The sequence below is a fragment of the Hesperophylax consimilis genome, chromosome 26, assembly GCF_061612785.1.
Source record: "Hesperophylax consimilis isolate HC1 chromosome 26, BYU_Hcon_1.0, whole genome shotgun sequence".
NCBI classification, from domain to species: domain Eukaryota; kingdom Metazoa; phylum Arthropoda; class Insecta; order Trichoptera; family Limnephilidae; genus Hesperophylax; species Hesperophylax consimilis.
The window spans coordinates 28,436,462-28,459,417 of record NC_142861.1 but is presented as its reverse complement, the minus strand read 5'-3'; the positions used below and the strand labels follow the sequence as shown (position 1 = coordinate 28,459,417).

At 39.4% G+C, this 22,956-nt stretch overlaps 1 protein-coding gene across 1 annotated transcript in view; it reads right to left on the bottom strand.

The window, feature by feature from the left end:
* Window positions 1–22,956, bottom strand: part of ctrip (E3 ubiquitin-protein ligase ctrip) — a 49,981-nt gene that overhangs the window by 18,693 nt on the left and 8,332 nt on the right. The window contains exons 9-30 of the mRNA XM_089647357.1: window positions 21,696–21,884; window positions 20,899–21,183; window positions 17,787–17,960; window positions 17,149–17,326; window positions 16,229–16,432; window positions 15,711–15,913; window positions 13,904–14,047; window positions 13,672–13,794; window positions 13,411–13,540; window positions 12,675–12,789; window positions 12,393–12,559; window positions 10,894–11,059; window positions 9,571–9,784; window positions 8,845–8,984; window positions 7,691–7,856; window positions 7,240–7,337; window positions 6,412–6,564; window positions 4,465–4,601; window positions 3,893–4,075; window positions 2,993–3,201; window positions 2,364–2,455; window positions 1,669–1,909 (exon numbers count right to left, since the gene is read on the bottom strand). Of these exons, the coding sequence (XP_089503483.1) occupies window positions 1,669–1,909; window positions 2,364–2,455; window positions 2,993–3,201; window positions 3,893–4,075; window positions 4,465–4,601; window positions 6,412–6,564; window positions 7,240–7,337; window positions 7,691–7,856; window positions 8,845–8,984; window positions 9,571–9,784; window positions 10,894–11,059; window positions 12,393–12,559; window positions 12,675–12,789; window positions 13,411–13,540; window positions 13,672–13,794; window positions 13,904–14,047; window positions 15,711–15,913; window positions 16,229–16,432; window positions 17,149–17,326; window positions 17,787–17,960; window positions 20,899–21,183; window positions 21,696–21,884 (3,711 nt within the window). The remainder of the gene's footprint in view (window positions 1–1,668; window positions 1,910–2,363; window positions 2,456–2,992; window positions 3,202–3,892; window positions 4,076–4,464; window positions 4,602–6,411; window positions 6,565–7,239; window positions 7,338–7,690; window positions 7,857–8,844; window positions 8,985–9,570; window positions 9,785–10,893; window positions 11,060–12,392; window positions 12,560–12,674; window positions 12,790–13,410; window positions 13,541–13,671; window positions 13,795–13,903; window positions 14,048–15,710; window positions 15,914–16,228; window positions 16,433–17,148; window positions 17,327–17,786; window positions 17,961–20,898; window positions 21,184–21,695; window positions 21,885–22,956) is intronic.

Here is a 22,956-nt window from a genome sequence, read left to right as displayed (position 1 = left end):
TACTTAGCGGTAAAGGTTGATTCATTCACTTCTTACAAATTTGCGGCATCAAGTGGAGTACCGCAGGGATCTCATCTGGGCCCAATATTATTTTGTTTGTTCATCAATGACATAGTAAATATTTTTAGCAAAGTCAAAGTTCTGTTATTTGCCGATGATTTGAAGATCTACAGAATAATTAAAGATGATAATGATCGCGCTATTTTGCAGTCGAATCTGAATAAACTATTTGCTTGGTGTTCAGAAAATGATTTGCAACTAAATATTAGTAAATGCCAGATTATTAGTTTTTACAAAGGTAAAAATCCTCTTCATTTTTCTTATTTCATTAATGGCGCTAATCTTCTTCGAGTTTCACAGATTCTAGATCTCGGTATCTTATTCCACGAAAGTCTACAGTTTAACTTACACATCGATGAAACTACTAGCGATGCAATGAGAATGCTCGGTTTTATTTTGAGAATGGGGGCAAAGTTTAAAAATGTGTTAACTTTAAAACATTTATATTGCTCATTAGTACGAAGTAAAATAGAATATAATTCAACAGTATGGTCACCGTTCTACAAAGTCCATTCTCAAGCCTTAGAAAAGGTACAAAATAAATTTCTTCGGTACATCAATTTTAAAATGAATATTCCCATCGAATTTATAAATTATAATAACTTACGTACCGAAACCAGACTTCTCAAACTATCGGATAGAAGAGTTCTAACTGATATATTATTTTTATTCAAAATTATCAAATCTCTCATTGACAGCCCTGAATTATTGGAATTAATTTTATATGAATGTACCTGCCAGACAAACTCGAAGCATAGACACTTTTAAATGTAACAATAAACTCAATACTAACTACTCTTTGTACTCACCAATTCCAAGAATTCATCACTGCGCAAACAAATATTGTAAACTTATCGACATATTTGGTGTTAATAACTTGAGAGTTTCAAAAGGCAACTAATTTTAGACCTTTTTGCTAGTTATTAACTTGTAATATTTATTAGCTTTAAAAAAAGATCTTGTTTTCATAATTTGATTTACTAAACCATATTATTTTCTAAATACCTTATGAGTAAATTATATTTAGCTATTTTATCCATGTACATGTTATCATACTTAAATACATATACTGTCAACTTACGATGTAAAAGCCCGATAGGGCGTTAATAAATAATAAATAAATAAATAAACAATACCGCCCAAACGCTAAAAATCTAATTGTACAGGAGACAAAAAACTTTTGATGAGTATCAAATTTCTATGGCACTTCAAAACTATGTTGTGGCAGGAGCATTGGAGATAGGCGGTATTTTATTCAAAATACAACCGATGTTGGTTGTCTGGTCTTATAGAGGAATTACAGTGCTGTATCGATTTTGCGGTGCAGCTAGCTGCCCCGTCGTGTCGTAGCAACTCGCTGCACAGTGGTCCACAACATGGTCGATTAATATCGCATGCGATTAGTTCCATTTTTCTTAAAGACTGCGGCGAGTGTTAGTAGAAAGCGGCCTGTCGAAACAACTATTTACATGTATAGCAGTAATCCACAATTATTTTCCACTGTATGCTAAATCTAGTGGTAGTATTATGAACTAAGAATACAGGCTGTTACCATGGGATTAGTAGACAACAAATAAAAATATACTAGCAATCAACAGAATAACGCACCTCCAACAAAGCCTTGGAGTGAGCAAAGTCCTGCACCACCTGCTCGGCCTGTTTGAGGATATGGTGGCGGGAAACGGTGCGCTTGCGGCGGTCGAGGCGAGGCGTAACGCGCTCGGCGCTATCGGTGCCCGCGTGGTTTAACTCGGGGCTCGAGTCCAGCAGGCGCTGCAGGGCACGGTCGCGGTCAAACGACACCGCGTAGAACAGCAGCTGGCGTGTCTCGAAGGGGAACAGGAAGGGGCTGGAATGGAAAAGAATGAATATAGAATATAAAATGAATTAATCATAGAAGTCTACTGACTCCATATAATATTCAACAAGCCATCCCGGAAATATTGAGAAAAGCAGCTGTTGGGAAGGCCGTACGAGGAGAGACTGGGCCTATAATGGACGGAGGCCGCTGAAGTAACATAATATAGGGACGCCTTGTGGAAGCGATGTGTTCCTCATCCGAATAGGATAAGAAGAGTTTAAGCATGATTCGATTAGTGCTCATTCCCACCCTGTTTTTTTGGTTCAGTAACAGCGTTAAATAACATGTATATACAATTTACAATGTAATCGCTGCAAGCTGGTGAAAAGTATGAATTAAACCATGTTAAGTCATACATTATTTTGCAGGATGCATTCTCCAAATTCCCATACAGCGCAAGTCTTTATAAATTTAATTTAGTGTACATTTCAATGGTGCTTACCAAGCAGAAGCTATTTGATGAAGCCATTGGGGCAGGTTTCCTGTCATGATGACCAGAGGATCTTGGAGCTGTCTGCTAGCCTTGGCTGCGAGCTGGAACATTAATAATTCATCATTAGAAATAACACTAGAAAACTGTCACCCTAAAAGCATCTGCAATTTGAATAAATCCAACACTCCGATAACAGAGCCGGTGGAAAGCCACACAATTCTGTCCTAGCATACACTCCGTGGGATAAATAAGTTGTCAATCTGACTTAAGCAGTGTTAGAGCGAGACGACAAATGTCAAAGTTTTATATACAATAATGCATGCTCGCTCTACCTCTTTCAAACCCACAACTCCACTAGTATAGGACATTAGCGCTCATATTACGCATAACTTGGACATTATGGACACTTATAGAGCCAGCAAAAGGAAGCGGATAAATGCCCTCGAAATGTGATGCTGGAGAATAAAGATCACGATTCTATGGACAACCAAGCGCACTAATAAATCCAATCTGGAAGAGCTAATTTTCCCAAACATGGTGTCTGTAGCTCTCCATGCATCGCAGGATGGTGAGGATTGGAGGAGCCTTGTTCACCAGGGAAATTGGAGTGGAGGTCACGACTTAGAAGAATGTAATACCTTGGAGTTAACAAAGTCAGCCTGTGGCAGCAGCGGTCTGGCCAGACGCGGGCAAGCTCGGTACAGGCAGGTCCAGTGGCGGGAGAGAGCGTGCAGGCAGCGGAGCAGCGCTAGGGCCGGCAGGGCTGCATCCCCAACGCTGACGGAGGCCGGCAGGCGTGCCCCCAGAGAGCGCCAGAGAGCAGCCTGCACTTGGGGCACTTGGCCCTCTGGAATTGATAATGTAAAGTGATTAGTGCACTCTTGGTGGAGAACTAAAGATAGCAGTTCCATGACAAAAACAGAACAAACAACTAATCTAACCGATTCTTTAATAATGTTCTGTTTTGCCAGGTCACCAAAGATAGCATATAAGTGAAGATAAGATGGCACCAAGTAAAGATTGGCCATGGCGGAATGAACAAAAGTAAAATGGGCCACGGATAACTTTGCAGGTGGCCAAAGGAGCAACTAACAAACAAAAACCCTATTTTTTCAATCCATAGATGTTTTGTCTCAAACCTCAGCTGTGGAATGACCTGCCGGCATTTGTATTACCTCTCTCTTTCAACAAGTTAGCTTCCTCCTCTCCTTAACCCTTTAGGCCTCATTTAAGAAACATGATAACTCTAAAAAAAATTCTAGACATAAAAAAGCGTTTGACAACGTTTTTTATGTTTAATTTTTAAATCTTATAATTACTGAAATGTAACAAAAAAAGTTATAATACTCAGGAACTTTTCTGGGAATTTTTTGCATTTACATATTTTTTACAGGACCTTGTATTATTAAAACTTTCCCAATAGATTCCCAATAGCCAATAGATCAGCACTCTGAGGCTTAGAGCTACAAAGACCCTTTCCACAGCATCAGATGACTTTGCAGATAGTTAAGTTAGTTTGGGTCAGTCAATGTAGTTACCGTTCCACAGGTCGTCAGCCTTCCTCCTGTTATTGGCCTTGGTAGAGGTGCCCTTGCCCTTGCGCCCCGTGGGCTGTGGGGCCCCCGAGGGCAGGGCGCCCGCCACAGTGCTACCCGTCGCACCGTCTGCGCCCACCCCCCGGTAATAGATAGTGTGCGTCTGTACCCACACACCCGCGTTGCCTAGGGTAGAAGAAAAATAAAATAAAATTTTCAGATTGGAATACACTAGAGTCTGGCAAACAAGAGAATATACCTAATAGTAGATGTGCAGAAACCCATTTTGGCAGGAAGAGATTACAACCGGACTTAATGATTAATTAGCAAATAATGGCGTAACCCATTGTGTTTTCTCCGGTATTTCTTTGATAGCAGCAGAGTTATCATTGGGTTTTATAGTCACAGCTTTCTTCCCATCAAGGCTGGACATTGGCACACCTCTTCACATTTCCCACAGCTATTGGTGCTTTTCCACTATCAGCTGGCAGTGTCCTGTTAATAGTTATCCTTCAATGAGGTTCTATCTTATTAGTAGTTATTGCGGTTATTATTTATTGGAGATTTATTCTCACCCAGAGGAGCTTCAGTGTCAGTATCGGTCTCGGATTGGTCGTTGGCCTGTGGAGAAAACTGTCTGACGGCCTGGTACACCGTCATATTGTACGGCAGGACCGTGTCGCCTATCATGAACTGGAGTTTGTGCTTTGATCTGAAAGGAAACATATTCAGTTGTTAATAAGTAATAAGTGTTAATAAATTAATACAACCAACTAAATAAGGAGAAACAATTGTTTGTACAACATCCTCCTGAACAGAAGACTAAGGACAGAAAGCTAAAATAGCAGACCTTAGTACAAAATAGGAAATATAGAAAAGACGGAGTCCTATAGCAAAGAAAGATCGAAGCCAGAGAACAAGAAAAACAATACAAAAGTATTGTTGGGGCCAGTTCGTGATTCTTCGGCCATGCCCGTATCCATTGGAAGTATGGTATCCTCAATCGGAGTACGTTGTGAGCAGAGGCGGCTTGTAATTTTTAGGTGTGTTATAGACGAAAACGGTTTTTCGTATGAAGATTTTTAGGAAATGGGTGCAGTGCACTGCCAAACTGAAATTTCCTGCAAATCTTCTTACAAAAAAACGAATTTTCGAAAAAAAATATCTTTTAGTGTTAAACATCATAAATAATGTCGAATTTTTCAAACTTAGCACTCTTATCACACTCAGAAGTAACAAGCCCCCACTGGTTGTGAGGCTGAAGGAGGGAGCGGGAAGAGATGAGAGAGAGGAAGGTTCTAAAGTACCGGGCTATTCAGATCTGGTTACTAAATGAGAATGGGTATTTTCTTCGACTCGTTTTTGTGTATGTCAGCTCGTATGCCAAACATGTTCAAGACCCGCATCAATAAATCCCTTTCCTGTACAAATATCTTTACACTGTACAAACAGGGGCGCTGTTGTGAGGTGTAACATTAAAGCAAGGTTTCGATTCTGAATAGTGATCTTTTAACAGGACGATACAGAGAGTATCTACCATTATCATGAAGGCAGATCAAGGCTAAGGTATTGTAAAGGACACATCCTGGTTACCTAGCATGGTAAAGATCTCCCAAGGTATCTGAGCTATCTATCTATCTAACAATTGTTATGAAATGAACTTTCTTACAATTAAAATATTCAACCCAAATAATAATAATATAAATAGCAATATTTTCTTAAAATCAAGTACTTTGTATTTTTAAATATTTTCATATGGTAACCCCTTGGGGGCGTTGACCATTATCGGGGGAGGCGGGGGCGAAGGCCAGTCCTCAGCTCCGATGGAAGGGAGACCGGGTCTCTTGGGTTTTAGCTTTCGTAACGAGAGGTTGTTACGCTCTCCGCTGGGAATTCGAGATTTGCTTTGCTAAACAGTGTTTCGAAAGTGTTTAAAAAAATTAATTACTAGTATATTTCGATTCATTTTTTCTTGTGCCTGCCACCCTGGACTCCTACAGAATCCCTGCGGTATCGTTCCATGCTTTATTCTATTAATTTCTGTCTCTGCTCTGTTCCCATAAATTCAACATCATTTTTCATTCTTTTAACCGTCCACAAAGTGATTTAAGCTTTTCCTACGCGTAGATTCAAGTGCTGTAATATAGGACTTCTTGAAGGCATTTAAAAGCACCATAATAATAGTGTTTTATTTCCCAGAAACCCCTTTGTTCTATCCACTTCTAGGAGGCGTCTGTTCTCTCTTAATTCAAACGAACTAAGAACACGGAACCTGCTTGAGCTAGCCAGGTATTCTTGAATATATATTACATTTCTATACGCGGTTCGATTCCGTGGAAACCCATTATCTAACACAATACGTGGCACCATTTAGAATCGGTCACTAATAATAAATTTTTAATTTTTCGTTATTCAGTGTTTTTTGGTTTTTTTACAATTTTGGGTGTGTTAAGACCACCAAACTAGGCACATGCCCGTGATGTGGTGGAGTACTATGGAATGATAGTGATGTTGTCTCTTACCTTCCCTGTGAGACGGCCATGGCGGCCAGAGAGTCATCAATATCCTCGTCGGTGTTGTCTTCGTCGGAGTCCTGCAGGGGCTGGTGGGGGGCCCCCGCGCTGCCTGTGCCACTGCTCTCCCTCTGCCGGGCGTAACCTCGCACCACCAGGTACCTGGTGATCATAGCATTCAGTATTTACATTTTAATCAAAACATCAATTGAGTCTATCAAGTCTAGAAATTTAATAAAATGGAAGTTAAAATTTTCATCACATTGGCAACACCTTGTAATACCGATTTTAGAACAAATTACAGTATTTTCAAATGTGAGGTTTGACTTCCGAATCTGAAAAATTGACGACGGATTGGAAAAGAACATTTATTTTTTTTAATTGTTAAAAGTATGCGTTTCTTTCACATAGATTTAACGTATTATTGGTTTTTTTTATTTCAAAAATACAAATTACCCATAACATCTCAATATAATAAGTCCAATATTTTGGAAATAAAATATTAATAAATACTAGTTTTAGAATAAATATAAATTATAAAATTTTATAGCTAAGTAAAATACACCAAAATAACCCATAAGTTTCAACATTAAATTTCCTCAGGATATGACGTAGAATCATCTCCTTTCAGGAAGAATGAACAACAAATTTTGTAACAGCGTTTGATATTGATGTGAAAAATATTCAGTATATTTTTCCTTTCAACAATAAGCATTTAAATAATCGCAGCAGCCTCAGCTAATTATTGTACAACAAAATGAATGTATGCAAAGATACAATAATGAATGTTTATAAAGGGTTGATAAATAGTCATATGGAGAAAAGAATGGTGCTTACCTCTCTATGGCTTGAACAAGTGCTAGTGGATCTATTTTGACAGTGCCCCCCTTCCATTGCTTGAGGTTAGTACAGCTGGGGTGGCGCTGGAGGTTACACTGGAAACAAAATACATACATGAAACAATCTAAAGATGACAGAATGACTAAAGCCTGTGTCACACAGAGCTACTATGCCACGGCGAGTGATCACACATAGCTAGTCACAAGGAGCTATTGAAACAAACAAACCAAAAGCATCCAACAACTAGCAACTATTCTATTATTTTGATTTCAGACTAGGTGATAGTAGCGTCATGACATGTTTCAACACAAACGTAAATCTCTGTGGACACTCAAAACTGATCCAAACACCTCTTCAGCATCCAATCTTAGGAAACACTTCCTTGCAAATAGAGTTGTGGAATTTGAGGGTGGAAACAGAAGACAAGAGAGTGTGCACTGAGCAGTACCTTTAGCTGGTGAGTGTTGAAGAATTTAAGAGCACTGGTGGAAGGCCGGGCGGGCAGGTCGTGCACCCGCACCGGGAACTGTTCCAGCTGGGAGACACAAGCACTGATCTTGCTGACCAGCGCTGATAGGCTTGACGGGTTGTAGTTGAACATGGGCTCCACGGCACTAGGACACAAACATAAAACATCCTTTATAATTTACTTGTTTATTTGTGCTTGTTCGTAGAATGCTGGAATATACTTCCACTGTAAGCTACCCAAATTTAGGTAAGTGACTTTTATAAATTTAAATTAATTACGAATTTAAAGATTTTCTTTTTACAAAACCTAGAAATATGGGATTAACAGTGAATTCTAGGTCGATTCATTGGCTTAAACCGCAGTAAGAAGTTTACATCTTTCGTATTAATATTTGGAGGTATGATATTAACCATTAGGAGCCGAAGCTCTGCAATTGCAAGTGTTAAAGAATTGTATCCACGCACATCACGAAGCACTGCAATTGCAGTGTCGACCTTATAAATTAATTTTTCCTTTAGATATTATACTTCTACTGGGTTTGTTAAATAAAAAAATCAAAATGTCACTTTATCATGCATGGTATTGTCTTCATGTTGACCTTAACAAAAAAAGTATATTTATTTATTGAATATTCTTGGCGGCTCCTCTTAATTAAATCGAATGATCGAATCGAAAATCGAACACCCGCAAAATCTCCATCGCTCTGGTGGTTAGGTTTATGCACTAGGGCATGGAGATTTTGAAGAACTGAAGTGGGGCATGGCACAAATAAGGTTAAGAAACACTGTCCTAGACAGTGGTGATATGCAAACTTTTTTTAATTGAAAAAAAAAATGTCACCAGAGACCGAAATGACATTTCCATTGTTATAAATAAAGTCGGGATTTGCTAGTAAGTCTGTCAGATAAGACTTGGTACACTCTGTATATAAAGGAGTATAGCTACTACACATTTACTCTTGACCGGAGTGCTTGACTTCAACATCCTGTAACTCATTGGGCACACATTCTAAATTTGGTTTGATCACCAAATCTATTTTTAGATCAAAGTTTGCGGTAACCATTTTGAATTTCTAGTGTGGATTAATTATTCATTATAATATTTAAGTAGCAGAGAATAGATAGTGGACTCACTCTATATCCAGCGGCATGTCGGTGAAGATGTTGAGGAATGCTCTCAGCCTGGCGTCCCTGGCAGCCAGCTCCTGGGTGTCGTCTTCCGCAGCCAACGTCAGGAAGGTCAGCAAGGCGCCTACTAGACCAGAATGGTTTACCTGGGAGGAAAAATTACATTCATTCATTCATTCAAGAATATTCACGGTATCAAAGTGCCAGAGAGCGAGAACATATATTAATTTCAGAATGACACTACCTTATTTAAATTGAAACAAATTGCATTATATTTAGTGGAAACATCATACATTGAACCCATTGAGTGGGAACCAGATGCATTGTCTACTTGGCTATTCCACGGTCCTGGTGTTTTTTTTTTTTAATGTAACTCCTCTCAAGTACACCTGTCTGAACTGTACAATGAGCACCAATGCACATGGGCTCAACTTAAATACCAGTAGAACAGACTGTGCATTAGAGATGGCAATCAGTCTTTTAGCAATAAATTGTCAGATGGACCACCCCCCTTTGCACAGAATCAAGATGGTTTATTATTGATCAAGTATTTTGGTGCTCCAGCCCGGATACTCCCAAATTCAATTATTGGACATATTGGTGATTTTTTACAGGTTTGGCAGCTGTTGACTATTGAAGCAAATTGTTTAATTTAATAACTGTCCCAATCCTTTACACAAGATCACAAGTAATATATTATAATAATGTAAGATATATTGCTTGTTAACATACCTCGAAAGGTGAGATATCACTATCCACCAAGACGTCCCTCAGCTGCAGGAGGGCAGGCGCTGGGTCAGGGGCGGCCAGGCGGTGGACTGCGGCCGTTAAGCGGGCCAGCACGCCGCTGGCCGGATGCGTGGTTCCCACGCCCCTGCCCCCGGTCTCATGCTGCTCGGAGCAGAGGGCCAGGGCGCGGCTTCGCACCCACTGCCGTGCTTTCTCCCTGGAAACAACAATGTTACTCATAGTCAGAGTGCTAGGCTAGATATTCTCCATCGTACGCCACCATTCAGAATACAAACATTGCTTTAACCTTTGAAAGACCTCAAAAGAAATACAATTTAACCCTGAAGAAATCAAAAATTATTTTTTCAAAGTGCAAACGAATAAAAAAAAATGTTTTGCAGTTTTTCATGGCGTACAGGTTTAAATCGCATATAAAAAAATAATGGGCAAAATTCCGTTGCCAGTAGCGCATGAGCGGTTTGTCGGCGGGAAAACAAACAGTTTTCCAGAGGTTAAATAGCTTGTGACCAGATCTGAACAGAATGGTAATTCCCATCTCCTTCTCTTCAGCCTAACAACAAACTATTGACATTAATTGGGACATTGTCCCACTAGCTCCGGACAGTTGGGAGAAGTTGGAACTCTTGTGCGCCATTCACATTAAACAAAAAAAATTTAAGTTGAAACTTTAGTAGTAGAATCGATTCCAGGCCTGTTTTTTGAAGTATCATCAGTGTTAAATTTATGCCATAATATTTCTTCTAATATAATTGATGTCAATTCTAGAATTTCTTTGGTACTTGTATTTTGTGTTTCTATCGATGCCTGGTATCCATTATGAGAGAGGGCTTGCTCTTTCGCCCTTTTCATTTAAGTTTTGCGCATGTTTATTCCTTATATTTGCCCTTTTTTTCGTCTTGCCACACATTCTTGCCACTGGCAAAACTGTAGTGACGCGCATTTCAGGTCACATGATGTTGTTATTTTCACGCCGAAAGTTCATTTCATGTTTGCGCTGTGTTTGAAAACCAACTTTAAGTGAAAAAATTATATTTTATTCCCTACCCTTTACAAATATACACAGAATATAGTGTTTCTGAGAAATTGACTCATGTGTTTATTAGTATTTTACCGTTGTTTTATCGTGCTTGTTGTGCAAGATGAGTGGCATTTGTCGGGAACAGCTACCAAACGCGAGATTCCCGGAAACTTCGGATTCTGAATTCTCGGTTAGTCAGAAATAAGCCACAATTGTTGCTTTTTCAATGATGGAGGACTTAGCAAGCAGATGACTGAAACTGCAAAATAATAGTCTTCATCACTCACCTATTCTGCGCCGCAACATTTGCATTGGACTGCAGCGAGTCTCTTGAGACGGCTCCGAGTCCAGACGGGGCTCCGTGTTGTCGAGCCCAGCGGGCTGGGTTCAGTGAAGCCAGGAAAGATGTGGTTTTGGAAGTCGCCCCTCCTAGCCTGGACCTGAAGGAGGAACCTGGGAACATAAACAAAATTAAGTTTGCATTATGAAATTTTGCACCGGATTTCAGACATTTCATGTCAAGCAGTGACATGGTTAGCATAGAATTTTTTTTTTGGATATATACTATCAAAATAATGGATTTAAAAAATAATTTGTTTGTCAAATCCTCTTTTGGTCACCTGCAACTGTACCAGGCAGTAATGGACGGATAGCAAGCAGGACATCAAGTGGAAATGCTGTGTTGGTTCTGTTAGTGAGCAATGGAGTCTAACTTTACATTGATCCCTACAACACAGGTGCAGCCGAGAGACACACCAAACTTGTGATAAAGATGTGCGTGGTTGATATTTTCCGCATTAAAACTTAATGACTTGTTCTTATCTTTAACAGCCAACCTGTGGAATTATTTTCTGGCTTCTTTCCCTTTTGTTGTGACTACCGGTGTCTAAACACTCTCCAATAAAAACTCCAGGCAGTGGACTTTTATTTGTAATTATTATTATGGCAGCTTTTATGTATGAAAAATGTGCGGTGAGAAAACTGAAGACAATGTTGGTAGTTCTTATTCAAAGTATGATACAGTTAAATATGACCGAAAGAGATAGGGTCCTATTAGCTCAGTTAGGTAGAGCAGTACCCCGGCAAGGCCGGTCCTGGGTTCGAGTCCTAGATATAACCGTATCTTTTTCTGATTTTTCTATTTCAAATTTTCGTTAATATTGTCTTCAATAATTAAATTTACAATTTGTGGTTTTACTCATAAGTTATTCATAAAAATAAAATATTATAATTGAATGTGGACAGCCAGAAGGCCAGTGTCTAATTAGCAGGCGGTAATAATTCTGAGTTCCTAACCTTGAATAGTAATGGTATTTATGTACCTCTGTATTATCAACAGTTCTGCCTTACCATTACAAGTGCCATCTGTGAAAAGCACCACAAACTAATATCTAAGATACCACTCCTTCTAAAATATAGGCTTTTGCAACAGCCTGATTCAAACCACGCTTAAGGACTACGCCCGAGTATACTCGGATGGATATTATGTGCGGAAATTCCCACACCTGAGATACCTCGGGCAGACTTTACCTGCAGAAAAGACCAATCCCAAATATACTCGGTTGAAAATAAAAACAATTTATTTTATGTGGAAGCGAGACATGTGGATATAAATAAGTGGTTTTTTTTCATTTTTTAATGACTACTGAAGGTGTTAAAAAGACTCCATACAGCATCCCCACGGATGATCATAGGTTGTAAGGTTTCCTTAATGGCCAGAAGGGTTGAATGAATTTCACAGGTTTGCTCTCCTATCTCGTTCATCTTAAATGTTTGCATAACTTACCGTGCGGATGGTGTTCATGCTGTGGATCTTCCTGCCTCCGATGGCGCCCCCCGGCTGCCCCTGCCACTGCCGCGGCGGCTCCCAGGGCCCCCCGCTCGCCCGAGCGCTTGGGGGCCCTCTTGCGCTTCAACACGTCTGTCAGACGCATTGACATGGGGCTTTGGGCTCTGTGAACACAACAATACATTTCAAATCAATACGAAACATGAAGAGTCAGTCTTATTGAGTATCAAACATTCTGTAGGTTGGGAACAATGGATATATTATGCTAAATGGTTTTACCTTAGCTCCTGCGGCACTACTGAAGGAAGGGGAATCTCTGATCCCAGCTGCTGGGCCTCAATGGAGGTGGTGCTGCCGTTGGGACCAATGGATATGCTGGACTCTATGGAGATGGCTGCAAAATGTACAACAACAAAACTCTCAAATGTTTGTCTTTGATCTTACGATTCTCTTGAAATTGTAGTACTTACTTAAAAATACTAAGGATGGGCTAGTGATGAATTTCAAAGTTAATATTCAAGTTCTGTGAAAGTCCTTTTCAAGTGTTGTTATTATCCAAATACTGTGAAACAACCAACACATAATGAAAAGACAATAGAACTTAAATTTTAACTTTGAAATTTGATGAATTTTTCAAATTCTGTGAAACAACCCGTCCTAAGAATTTATTGTTATGAGAAATTAAGAAATAATTTGCATTAGAATTTCAAGAAGGAAGAAAAATCTATTTTGGATCAGCAACAATATTCTCGTCTATACATAAACGGTAATTGGATAAAAAAAGAACAGTGATAAAACAGAAAACATGCTAAAGGAATAGGTTGGTTGATGTTCTTTTTCTTGAAAGTTCTGTTTTGTAATTTTTCTTTACTATAGTAACTATTTAAACATTGTACATATGAAATATGATAGTGAATATATGTATAGTAAATTGAATTTATTAGTCCTCCTCACTAGGATGATGAGGACTGAGAAATGCTTAGGCGGAATCTACATAAACATATCACAATCGTACCTGAGGTGGCGGTGCTAAAGAGCCCCTGAGTTGCATGTGACGTTCCAGGGGCCAAGTTGACTACGGAGGGGGCCACCACGCTGGACAGGGGGGTACTCCCCTTTACCACACCAGTGGTGAGGGTGGAGCCCTAGAATTATACAAAATATATTTTATAATACAATGGAAAAAATGTTGATATTTTCTAAATCATGCAGAATTCTGATATAAAAAATGTAATTTTTGTGTTAATCGATTGTTTATCCTAAGTGATATGCAAACCTTGGTCTTAGTGGGAAGCATGGCGTGTACAGCTAGCAGATCTCTCTTGGGGCTGGAAACACGGGGGCTGCTCTTAGGGGGGCTCAAGCACAGGGGCACTGAAGGGTCTGCCAATTGACGGATCTTTAACAGAAAAATAACACAAGTTTAAAAAATCATCTCGACTGTTCAAAATCAAAATATATTGATAAATTGTTTGTTGACAATGATAAGTTTCGGGATGATAACATACCTGGTGCATGACTCCCTCTCTGCGGAAATGCACCCCAAATACATCGGGCAGTTTCTCCATCAGAATCTCGGCCATTTGCAACGAACCAACCACGATACGAAGGTCGTTGGATGCCATCATACCGGCTATGTGGCTGGATATCACCTGGAAACAAAATAAAAAAATTTAATTAAAAACTATGACACATTTTTACATGCCTTTGGAACCGTGCAAACTATGTAATCCTATCAAGACGGGACCTGTTTGCAGACTCTTGTCGGGGAATGCTGATAGCACACATAATATGTGAGGCCCTTTTTCCACAGGAACACAAAAGTATCCGATACTCGATGATTCAAGTATCTCGGTAACTACCGGCATACATCTGTGCAGAGGCTTCTCTACACTTTTGTAAACTCATTGGCGATGCCAGTTTCTCACGACCATCACTGCGAGTTGCCCCTCTAATGTTGTTGAAACTTTAAACAACGTGTTTGCTTTAAATTAATGCTAGGAACCAAACAGTCAACAAAGAATGAGAGGATTCAAAAATTACAGCTTCAGCAACTGTTTGGTTGTGAGTGAGGTTTGAAAGCATTCCAGTTTTGACGTTTGGAGAATTCAACAATGATTGGTGAAGACGCAGGTCTCGTGATTTTAGTAGCGACGTGTACGGATTGTGTGTGACAACTTGTTGAACATAAGCATCGGATACTTGTGTATGTCTGTGGACGAAGGGCCTAACATTATTGGCAGGGCTAGACAGGCCGGGAAGGAAGTCGGCAAAGCAGACGGGTGACATATGTTTCATGAGGTTCTCTTACTGAACGAGACTACACCTGTATTCCTAACAGGGGCGGTTCTTCCCTTAGGTCAATTGGTGTTTGACCCCCTAACTTATAAGACAACAATAATAATAATAAATGAAGTGCATCAAACAACTGGTCTTATTATTAATTTATATGAAATGTACCGCGAAACAGCAGAGCTGCGAGCGGCGGCGGCGTGTGACGAGCGGTGGCATCTATTGTCTCTAATAGAAGCTTTCATTCACAAGTCCACACGATTCGCTGAGTCAATTTAAAGAATGTCCCCGACTTTGGCATCTTCTGTCTCTGTGTGCACCATAGAATAAACGAGATGGCACTACATGTCTTTCGTCTAAATAAAAATTAGGTATCGAAGAAAGCTTAGGGAGGCTTAGGTCATGGCCATGAGGGAGACAGCATCACATCTCTTTAAAACATGAATATTACATGTTTTGAAGAGATAGTGACATAAACATATGATGGTTTTTCATTTTACACGCTTGTCATGCGTGGAACAATGGTTGTTTTTCAACTGCAGTTCGGTTTGGAATAATTCTTTATGTGGTTATCGATAAAGCTGAAGAATGAAACAAAACAAAAAACGTAAAAAATCATTGTCAAATAGAATCGTCTCAAAAGTCTAAATTTAAATAGAATTGATAAATGTTACGTCACTTCGCACCACGGAACCACCATACTCTAAGCTTCGCACTCAGTATCTTTGGATACTGCGGACGGGCGTTTTAAACTCTTATTTTATTTACTTTAATGTTGCGCACAACTAAATTAAAACGTAATAATTTGCCATACGATAATAATTTTTCACAATATCAAAGAAAGGTTATTCACACATTTTTTTCAAATGACCTACCACGCCTGGATTCCTAGAGCCGCCTCTGATTCCTAAGGCACATTTACATGAGCTGTGGCAACTGATAGATGGCTCTACTGATGGAAAATAATCAACCACCAAAGAGGCTTCTTTATAATAAGCTGCATGACAGAGGAGTGTTTATTACCTGATATTTGAGCACCCACGTCAGCATGTCGGATTCCGCATGATAAACCATTCGCAGCAGAGCCTTGAGGCACTGGCACCGGACAGCTGGACCCGCCGAACTGGAGTACACCTCGAGGAGGACCGAGCAGAGGGCGAGGACGCGCTTTCCACCTGCCCCACGCACGCACACGCTGCGGGCATCGGACCACCTGCTGCTGGCACCTACAATTGTTTGCAATTGGAGAAAGATTTTAATTTTATATATATTAGAAGATTGAACATCTGAGATGTGCTTAGCATTAAACCCCTGTTCTAATTCCAATTCTTCCTAGAAAAGTTGCAAATGAAAACAATAGTTGCTTGGAGATTATTATTATTAGTTAACGAGTGAACTGTTTTTCAAGCACATGTGCGCTCCACTTTTTACAACTGTCTTTGGCACTCGCGCACATGTAATACCGTCCACGGTGGAATTTTAACCCTCGGTCCCAACATCACAATAGGACATAAGGAAGAAGATGACGAAGGGTAACATACCATGCTGCTCGGTGCTGGGTTGTTGGGTGCCCAGTCGGCGCTGGACGGGGCGCGTGGTGCCCGTGTCCTCGTTGATCTGCTTCATGGACAGGAAGTCCACTATGTAGGTACGGCCCAGCGCCGACAGCGACACCTCATCCTCTGAGCTCTGGTGGGCGGCTTCAATGATGCGGGAGTCCACTGCCGTATACGAATGCCAGGCACCTGCAAATGTTCAAAATAAATTGCTTATTGTCTAGAAATAAAAATATTTAATGTTTTGTATTAATATTTTTTTCTTATATTGAAAAGTAAATTAAATCAAACTTTGTTGAGAATGGATCTTGATAATAAATACACCTTCTTCACAAGAAAAGTCATGGGCCTTACTATAAAACGGTGACCGGATAAATCATCAAAATGATAATTCATCACAATCTTTCATAAGTTATATAAAGTCATGGAAAGTGATGAAACAAAAACTTTATTAACTGGGTTAATTAAGTAGATTAGGTTAGGTTAATTTTTTTTTTTTTCATCGTTTTTAATGACTTTCTATCACTTTTTAAAAGTGTGTTGAATAGTCACTGTGTTGAGTTAGCATGGAACCAAACAGAACGACAGGCAAAGCCAAAAAAAATATATGTAAACCTTTTTATATAGATGCACATAATAATAAATAAAAAATAAATTAGGACGATGTAAAACCACGTAAAAATACATTTTTCGGCATTTTACCACCACGGCTGTCCCGAGTGGGTTTTTTGACCCAGAAGATAATAACAGATATAATAAACAAAGTGGTTTTTTTTTTTTAAATTAAACAGCAAAGTTAAAAATATAACCATCTGGGTCAAAGGAAGCAAAATCTATGTGCCTTGTAGTTTGAACTATCACAGTGGAAAAGGGGTGATTTTTGGTTGTAAAGTAAATGTACCGACCGGTATCATCCCTCCACTGCCAGCTGGCCTGCTGCTCTTGGTGGGGAGCAGCCCCCCAGGGCCTCTCGAGGCAGGCGTCCACTGCAAACAGCCCCGAGCTGGGCAGGTGGGGCATCAGCTCCGCTATAAGGCAGGTTATCTCGTACAGCTCGGGTGGGGAGCGAGCCACTAGTTCAATCTGGAAACAAACAGATTCAATATCAGATAAAGAAGTGGTAACAAATAACAGGAATTACGGCAAGATTCTGAAGGTCCCGAAGATGGATGGAAATATATGTGGAAAGTTCGCCAGATGACATATTCTGCCAGGTCACCCCGAGTGGTTCGCCGGATTCACAGCGCCCTTTAGGTGAAATTATCCAATTATTATTATGGGGTGAGGTTTGTTCTGGTCTTGGCAACGGATACATCTGCCCACCGGCTGCGTGACGAGCCGGATCGAAAGCAGCCGGTCGAAGGAGACCCTTTGACCTCTCTAGCCAGACTCTCTCGACCCATTACCTTGCACCGTAGTGGATCAATCACTACTGGACACACCGATCACCAGACTCCTACCCACGCTTATACCCGTTTCTTTCTCAGACCTTCCTGACCTTCCTTTCCTTTGCCCTAATGGAAGCAACCAATGAGATACTGACCTCGTCCTGCGGATTGGCTACCGAGGATCCCGTGAGCAGGAACAGCAGCGTGTCGGCAATGTTCTGCTTCAGCAGCGTGACAGCTAACTCCGGGCAACTGGAGCACATGACACTGAGCATGCGCAGCACTGTGATAAAAGTGCCCGTGCTCACCGTGGGCGGGGACACCACCAGCTGGACAACAAAAATTCAGTTTCAAAAATAGAAATATTAACAAAAATTACATACATTTTAACACACTTTATACGGGTGAAAACAAGGGTTCCATTTGAGAAAATGGATTTAGTTTTTAAACAGTCATATCTTTGAAAATAATATATACAGGGTGTATCGGCACGTACCCGACAAACTTTAACCAGCTATTCCTTAGCACATTTGGAGTAAAAAATGTTATGGGCACTTTGCTGTCCGGTAACATTTTTTTTAATAAAAAATTTATCATTCATATTTTCACCACATGTCACCAATGTTTTATCCTTTGTCAAAGTTTGAAAACCCGTCTGGCAATATTTTGTTCGAGTTTCGTTGAATAATGTACGTATGTACCTACGTTGGCGCGCTTTTACAATCACAACGAAATGGCACAGCACCATTCGTCTCATTTTTAACTATTATTATTTAGTGTGTACGAAAGAGCGAGGACACTTTTTGACGCACTTGCTAATATAATAACAGCTGTTGAACGCGAGAAACAAGGCAAATGACAGTGACGGAGTGTGGATTTTTTAATTTATTTATTGTTTTTTATGGAAAAAAAATGTTACCGGACAGCAAAGCTCACATAACATTTTTTACTCCAAATGTGCTGAGGAATAGCTGGTTAAAGTTTGTCGGGTACTTGCCGATACACCCTGTATACAGTAGAACCCCGTTAATTCGAACCCCGATAATTCGAAAAAAAGCGTAATTCGAAATTTTCGCCAAAAAAATTTCCGCTGAAAAATTTTTTCATACAAATTTTTTTTTAATTCGAAATTCGTTAATTCGTAATTCGAAATTTATTTTTGTCCGCGCACGAAAATTTATTCATGTAATTCGAAAAAATTTGATTTTTGCGAAAATAAATCATAATATTTCGTAAATCTTAATCTAAAAGTCAGCCGTGGCGGTAAAACGCCGAAAAATGTATTTTTACGTGGTTATACATCGTCCTAATTAGTATTATTATTTTGTAAATCTGAATCGATTTACACTGGAATGTTGTACTTTTTCAAATTTATTTCGAATATCCGAGTTTGAAGGGCCGAGAAAATACGTTTTACGCGGATATATGTCGTAGTTTTACAAGTTTACACCAAATATCTGAATTGAAAGGGTCGGCCGCGACGAAACTCTGCCGCGAAATTTCGATTTACGCGTAAATGTATCATATATTTACGAATTTATTTCGAATATTTCAATTTAAATGGCCCGCTGTGACGGAAATCAGCTGCGAAATATCGATTTACGCGTAAATATATCGTATTTTTACGAATTTATTTCGAATATCTGAATTTTAAAGGGCCCGCCGCGACGGAAATCGGATGCGAAATTTCAATTTACGCGGAAATATATCGTATTTTTACTAACTTTACTTCGAATATCCGAGTTAAAAAATACGGCGCGACGGAAATCGGCCGAAAAATTTCGATTCACGCCGAAATGACATATTTTTACGAAATTACTTCAAATATCTGAACTTAAAAGGCCGGCCGCGACGAAAAACTGCCGATAAAATTCGATTTACGCGAAAATATATCATATTTTTATATATCATGAAAATTGGCCGCGCATTCTCGATTTACACGGAAATATATCGTATTTTTGCGAATTTATTTCGAATATCTGATTTTAAAGAGCCGGCTGTGACGGAATACGGCCGCGAATTCTCGTTTTACGCGGAAATATATCGTATTTTTGCGAATTTATTTCGAATATCTGAATTTAAAGAGCCGGCCGTGACGGAATACGGCCGCGAATTCTCGTTTTACGCGGAAATATATCGTATTTTTACGAATTTAAATTCAGATATTTGAAATAAAAGGCCGGCCGCGACGGAAAATTACCGCGAATTCTCGATTTACGCGGAAATATAAAATATTTTTACGAATATCTCAATTTAAAGGGTAGGCCGCGACCGAAATCGGCAGCGAAATCTCGATTTACGCGTAAATATATAGCATTTTTACGAATTTGTTGCGAATTTCTGAATTTAAAGGGCCCGCCGCTACGGTAATCGGCCGCGAAAATAAAGAAAAATTGGTATTAATACGAATTTACATCTAAAATACCATCCGGATTTGAAGAGACGGCCGAGAAAATCGATTTTCGGCGTATTTTTTTTTTTTTTTTTCATAAAATTTCGAATTACGTGGGAATTCGTTAATTCGAAATTTGATTTTTGATGTCCCGTGGATTTCAAATTAACGAGGTTCTACTGTATTTTAACGAAATTTTTACATAGTACTCAACGCACCCCAACTAAAAAATTTTTGTCTGAAATTAATCCTACTTTTGTAATAAACTGAATTTGAATTCGGTATTGGGCCATTTAGTGACGTTCTTTTTGTGAAAAATGTACTTTTTTTATTATGTAAATTTTTTGCTCAAATCATTACAAAAAAAACCAAAAACTTTAGGTGCAATAAGTGGAAGGATATATTACCCGTTCTAAGGGTTTAAATACATATAGTTGGGACCCGCACAAGAGATTGGTGTAAAAAATTTATGTAAAATTATCGGACAGCAATTCCTTTTCCGCCATTCAAGCAGGGGTGTAAAAGGTAGAACTACCCTTCCAGGATAAAGTGTGTTATATAAGATTGAAGAAATGGACGACTACAGAATAAGGACAAATATTTCTTAACAACAAAAGAAGGATGAGATTGACATAAGTGAACAATAATGTAAAAGAAAAGACCGACCAGTGGGACTGGGAATAGATAAGAATATAAAAAAGTGTTAAATATAGATAAGCATCACAAATATATAAAAATGCAAAAGAAGAAGTTAAATTGAATAAAATAACAAGGAATAAAAATGCATTTTAAGAAAATAAAATTTAGAAGAATAGCAAATGGATTTGGACAGAAGGTCATGAAAATAACAATAACACAAAGAAGGGAGAACTCACCAGCTGTTGCAAGTTGGTGAGCAGTTCCGTGCTGGCAATCTCCTGCAGCCTGTTGGGATCGTTCTGGTAGCTGTCCACCAGGCGCGAGAAAGCCAGGCACACTGACTCCACGGCCTTCTTATCCTGCTGCGTCAGACGGCTGGCTAGCAGAGGCAGCGAGTCCCGGATGAACACAAACTCCTCGCTCTGCAGGTTCTGGCAGCAGTTGGATGTGATGGACAGGGCGGCGCGCTGAGCGTTGATGCTGAAGAAGTCCAGGTACATGAGGCAGGATTGGACTCCGCGCTGAAAGGTCAAACCAAAAAAAACAGTGAGTATTTGAGCAATTACAAAGGCATTTCAAAAGCAAGGGAATTAATTGCTGTATATCATATTTAACAATCACATTCTTCAAAATCAGCTTCATTCTTTCTCCTATATTCAATATTGGGGAAACTCTAGCCAAAGCACCAAGGGGAGCAAAATTAATCAAGGTAGCCCAAAAGAACACTTGAAAGTATTAGGTACAGAGAAAGGGAGAGGCAGAGGACTGGACGCCACATAAATCAGACTAATAAGCGAGGGCTTTATCAACAATTCTGTTATTACTAAACATGCAGCTATTGGAAGCATATGATCAAAGACCCTTTCATCTCTAATGCCAATGTCCTGACTTGATGGGACCTAGGCTCAGATGCCTGGGAATCATGTTTTGGTAACAGGAGAGATGGTCAAACATGTATTTAGCAACCCTGCTCAACTCTATTGCAGGGACCGGGCTACTCTCAATGGAATGCATACCATTATAGTTGACTTACCGCTTGCAGAATGGGCTTCGAGTGTCTCCGAGAGAGCATGTCCAGCGCGGTGAGGCTCTGCTCCGCCACATCCATGCAGGTGATAGCCTGCAGCTTGTCCAGGAAGGCCGGCACCGCAAGTGCAACGGTCCCCGAAGTGTGCGGCAGGGCCTCCATCATGTAGGTCAGGGCTCGGCAGGCGTGGTTCATCTGGAATTACCAATAAAGCCACATTAGAAGATACAGTCAAGGTTCATTCTTACCAAGTTTGTCTCACACTGATGCGCTCTAATATTCCGAGAACATAGTGGCTTATCAAACTTAGTTGAGCCTTGAGCCTAATAATGTGTTTATAAAACAATATATAATCGACCATAAGTAGATTCCCCAAAATAACTGGTTATATTCAGATAAACGATTTTTTGAAAATATCATTATGGATACATTGGCACACAAGACGTCGCTCTAGTTTGTTTTTGTCCAACAGACCATTTTTGGCGAAATTGAGTTAAGCATACAGTTGTTTTCAGAAAGCATTTATTTATACGATACAAGTGAAAAAAAAATATTTTCAATTTGTTTTCAAGACGCCGTGTGCCTAAAGTACACCAAAATTAAACAACATTCCGAGCGTGTTTATCCAACACTTCCCACACATCCAAATTAAAAACGTGTTTTCTGCGTAATTTTAAACATTTGGAACGAATTTTACTTAAAAATAATAATTTCTATCACTTTAAATCATTTTAGTAAGCTTAGAATGAACTGATTTCATTGTATATGAGTTTTTCGTAAAAAAAAACTTTTTAGTGCTATTTCTCCCGATTTACGTTTTGGTCTGTTGAATAAAAACGAACTAGAGCGACGAAGAGGTTAAAAAATAAGCATAACATTAAAAATAAATTAGACGGATTCCTACTGACATAATATATAAATTGATTTTGAGAAAGCCTTCGATACTGTAACAAGCAATAGATTGTTGACTAAACTCAAATTTCTAGGCATTTTCTCGAATAGATCAAATCCTTCCTCACTGATAGAAAATTACAAGTTCGAATTGCTCAACTTTTGCTGAAAAACAATGCAAATTTACCTAACAAATAATGCGAATTTCGATGAAAAATAATGCTAAATTGTCAGTTTCCTATTTATGAGAAATCCGAATACAGGAATAAAATATCCTTCGATGGAGCACATACATGACAGCCGCGTTAAAAAAAAATTACAACAAATAGTCACCGGGGACCAAAATGCCATCTACATATTTACTCCAAATAAACCC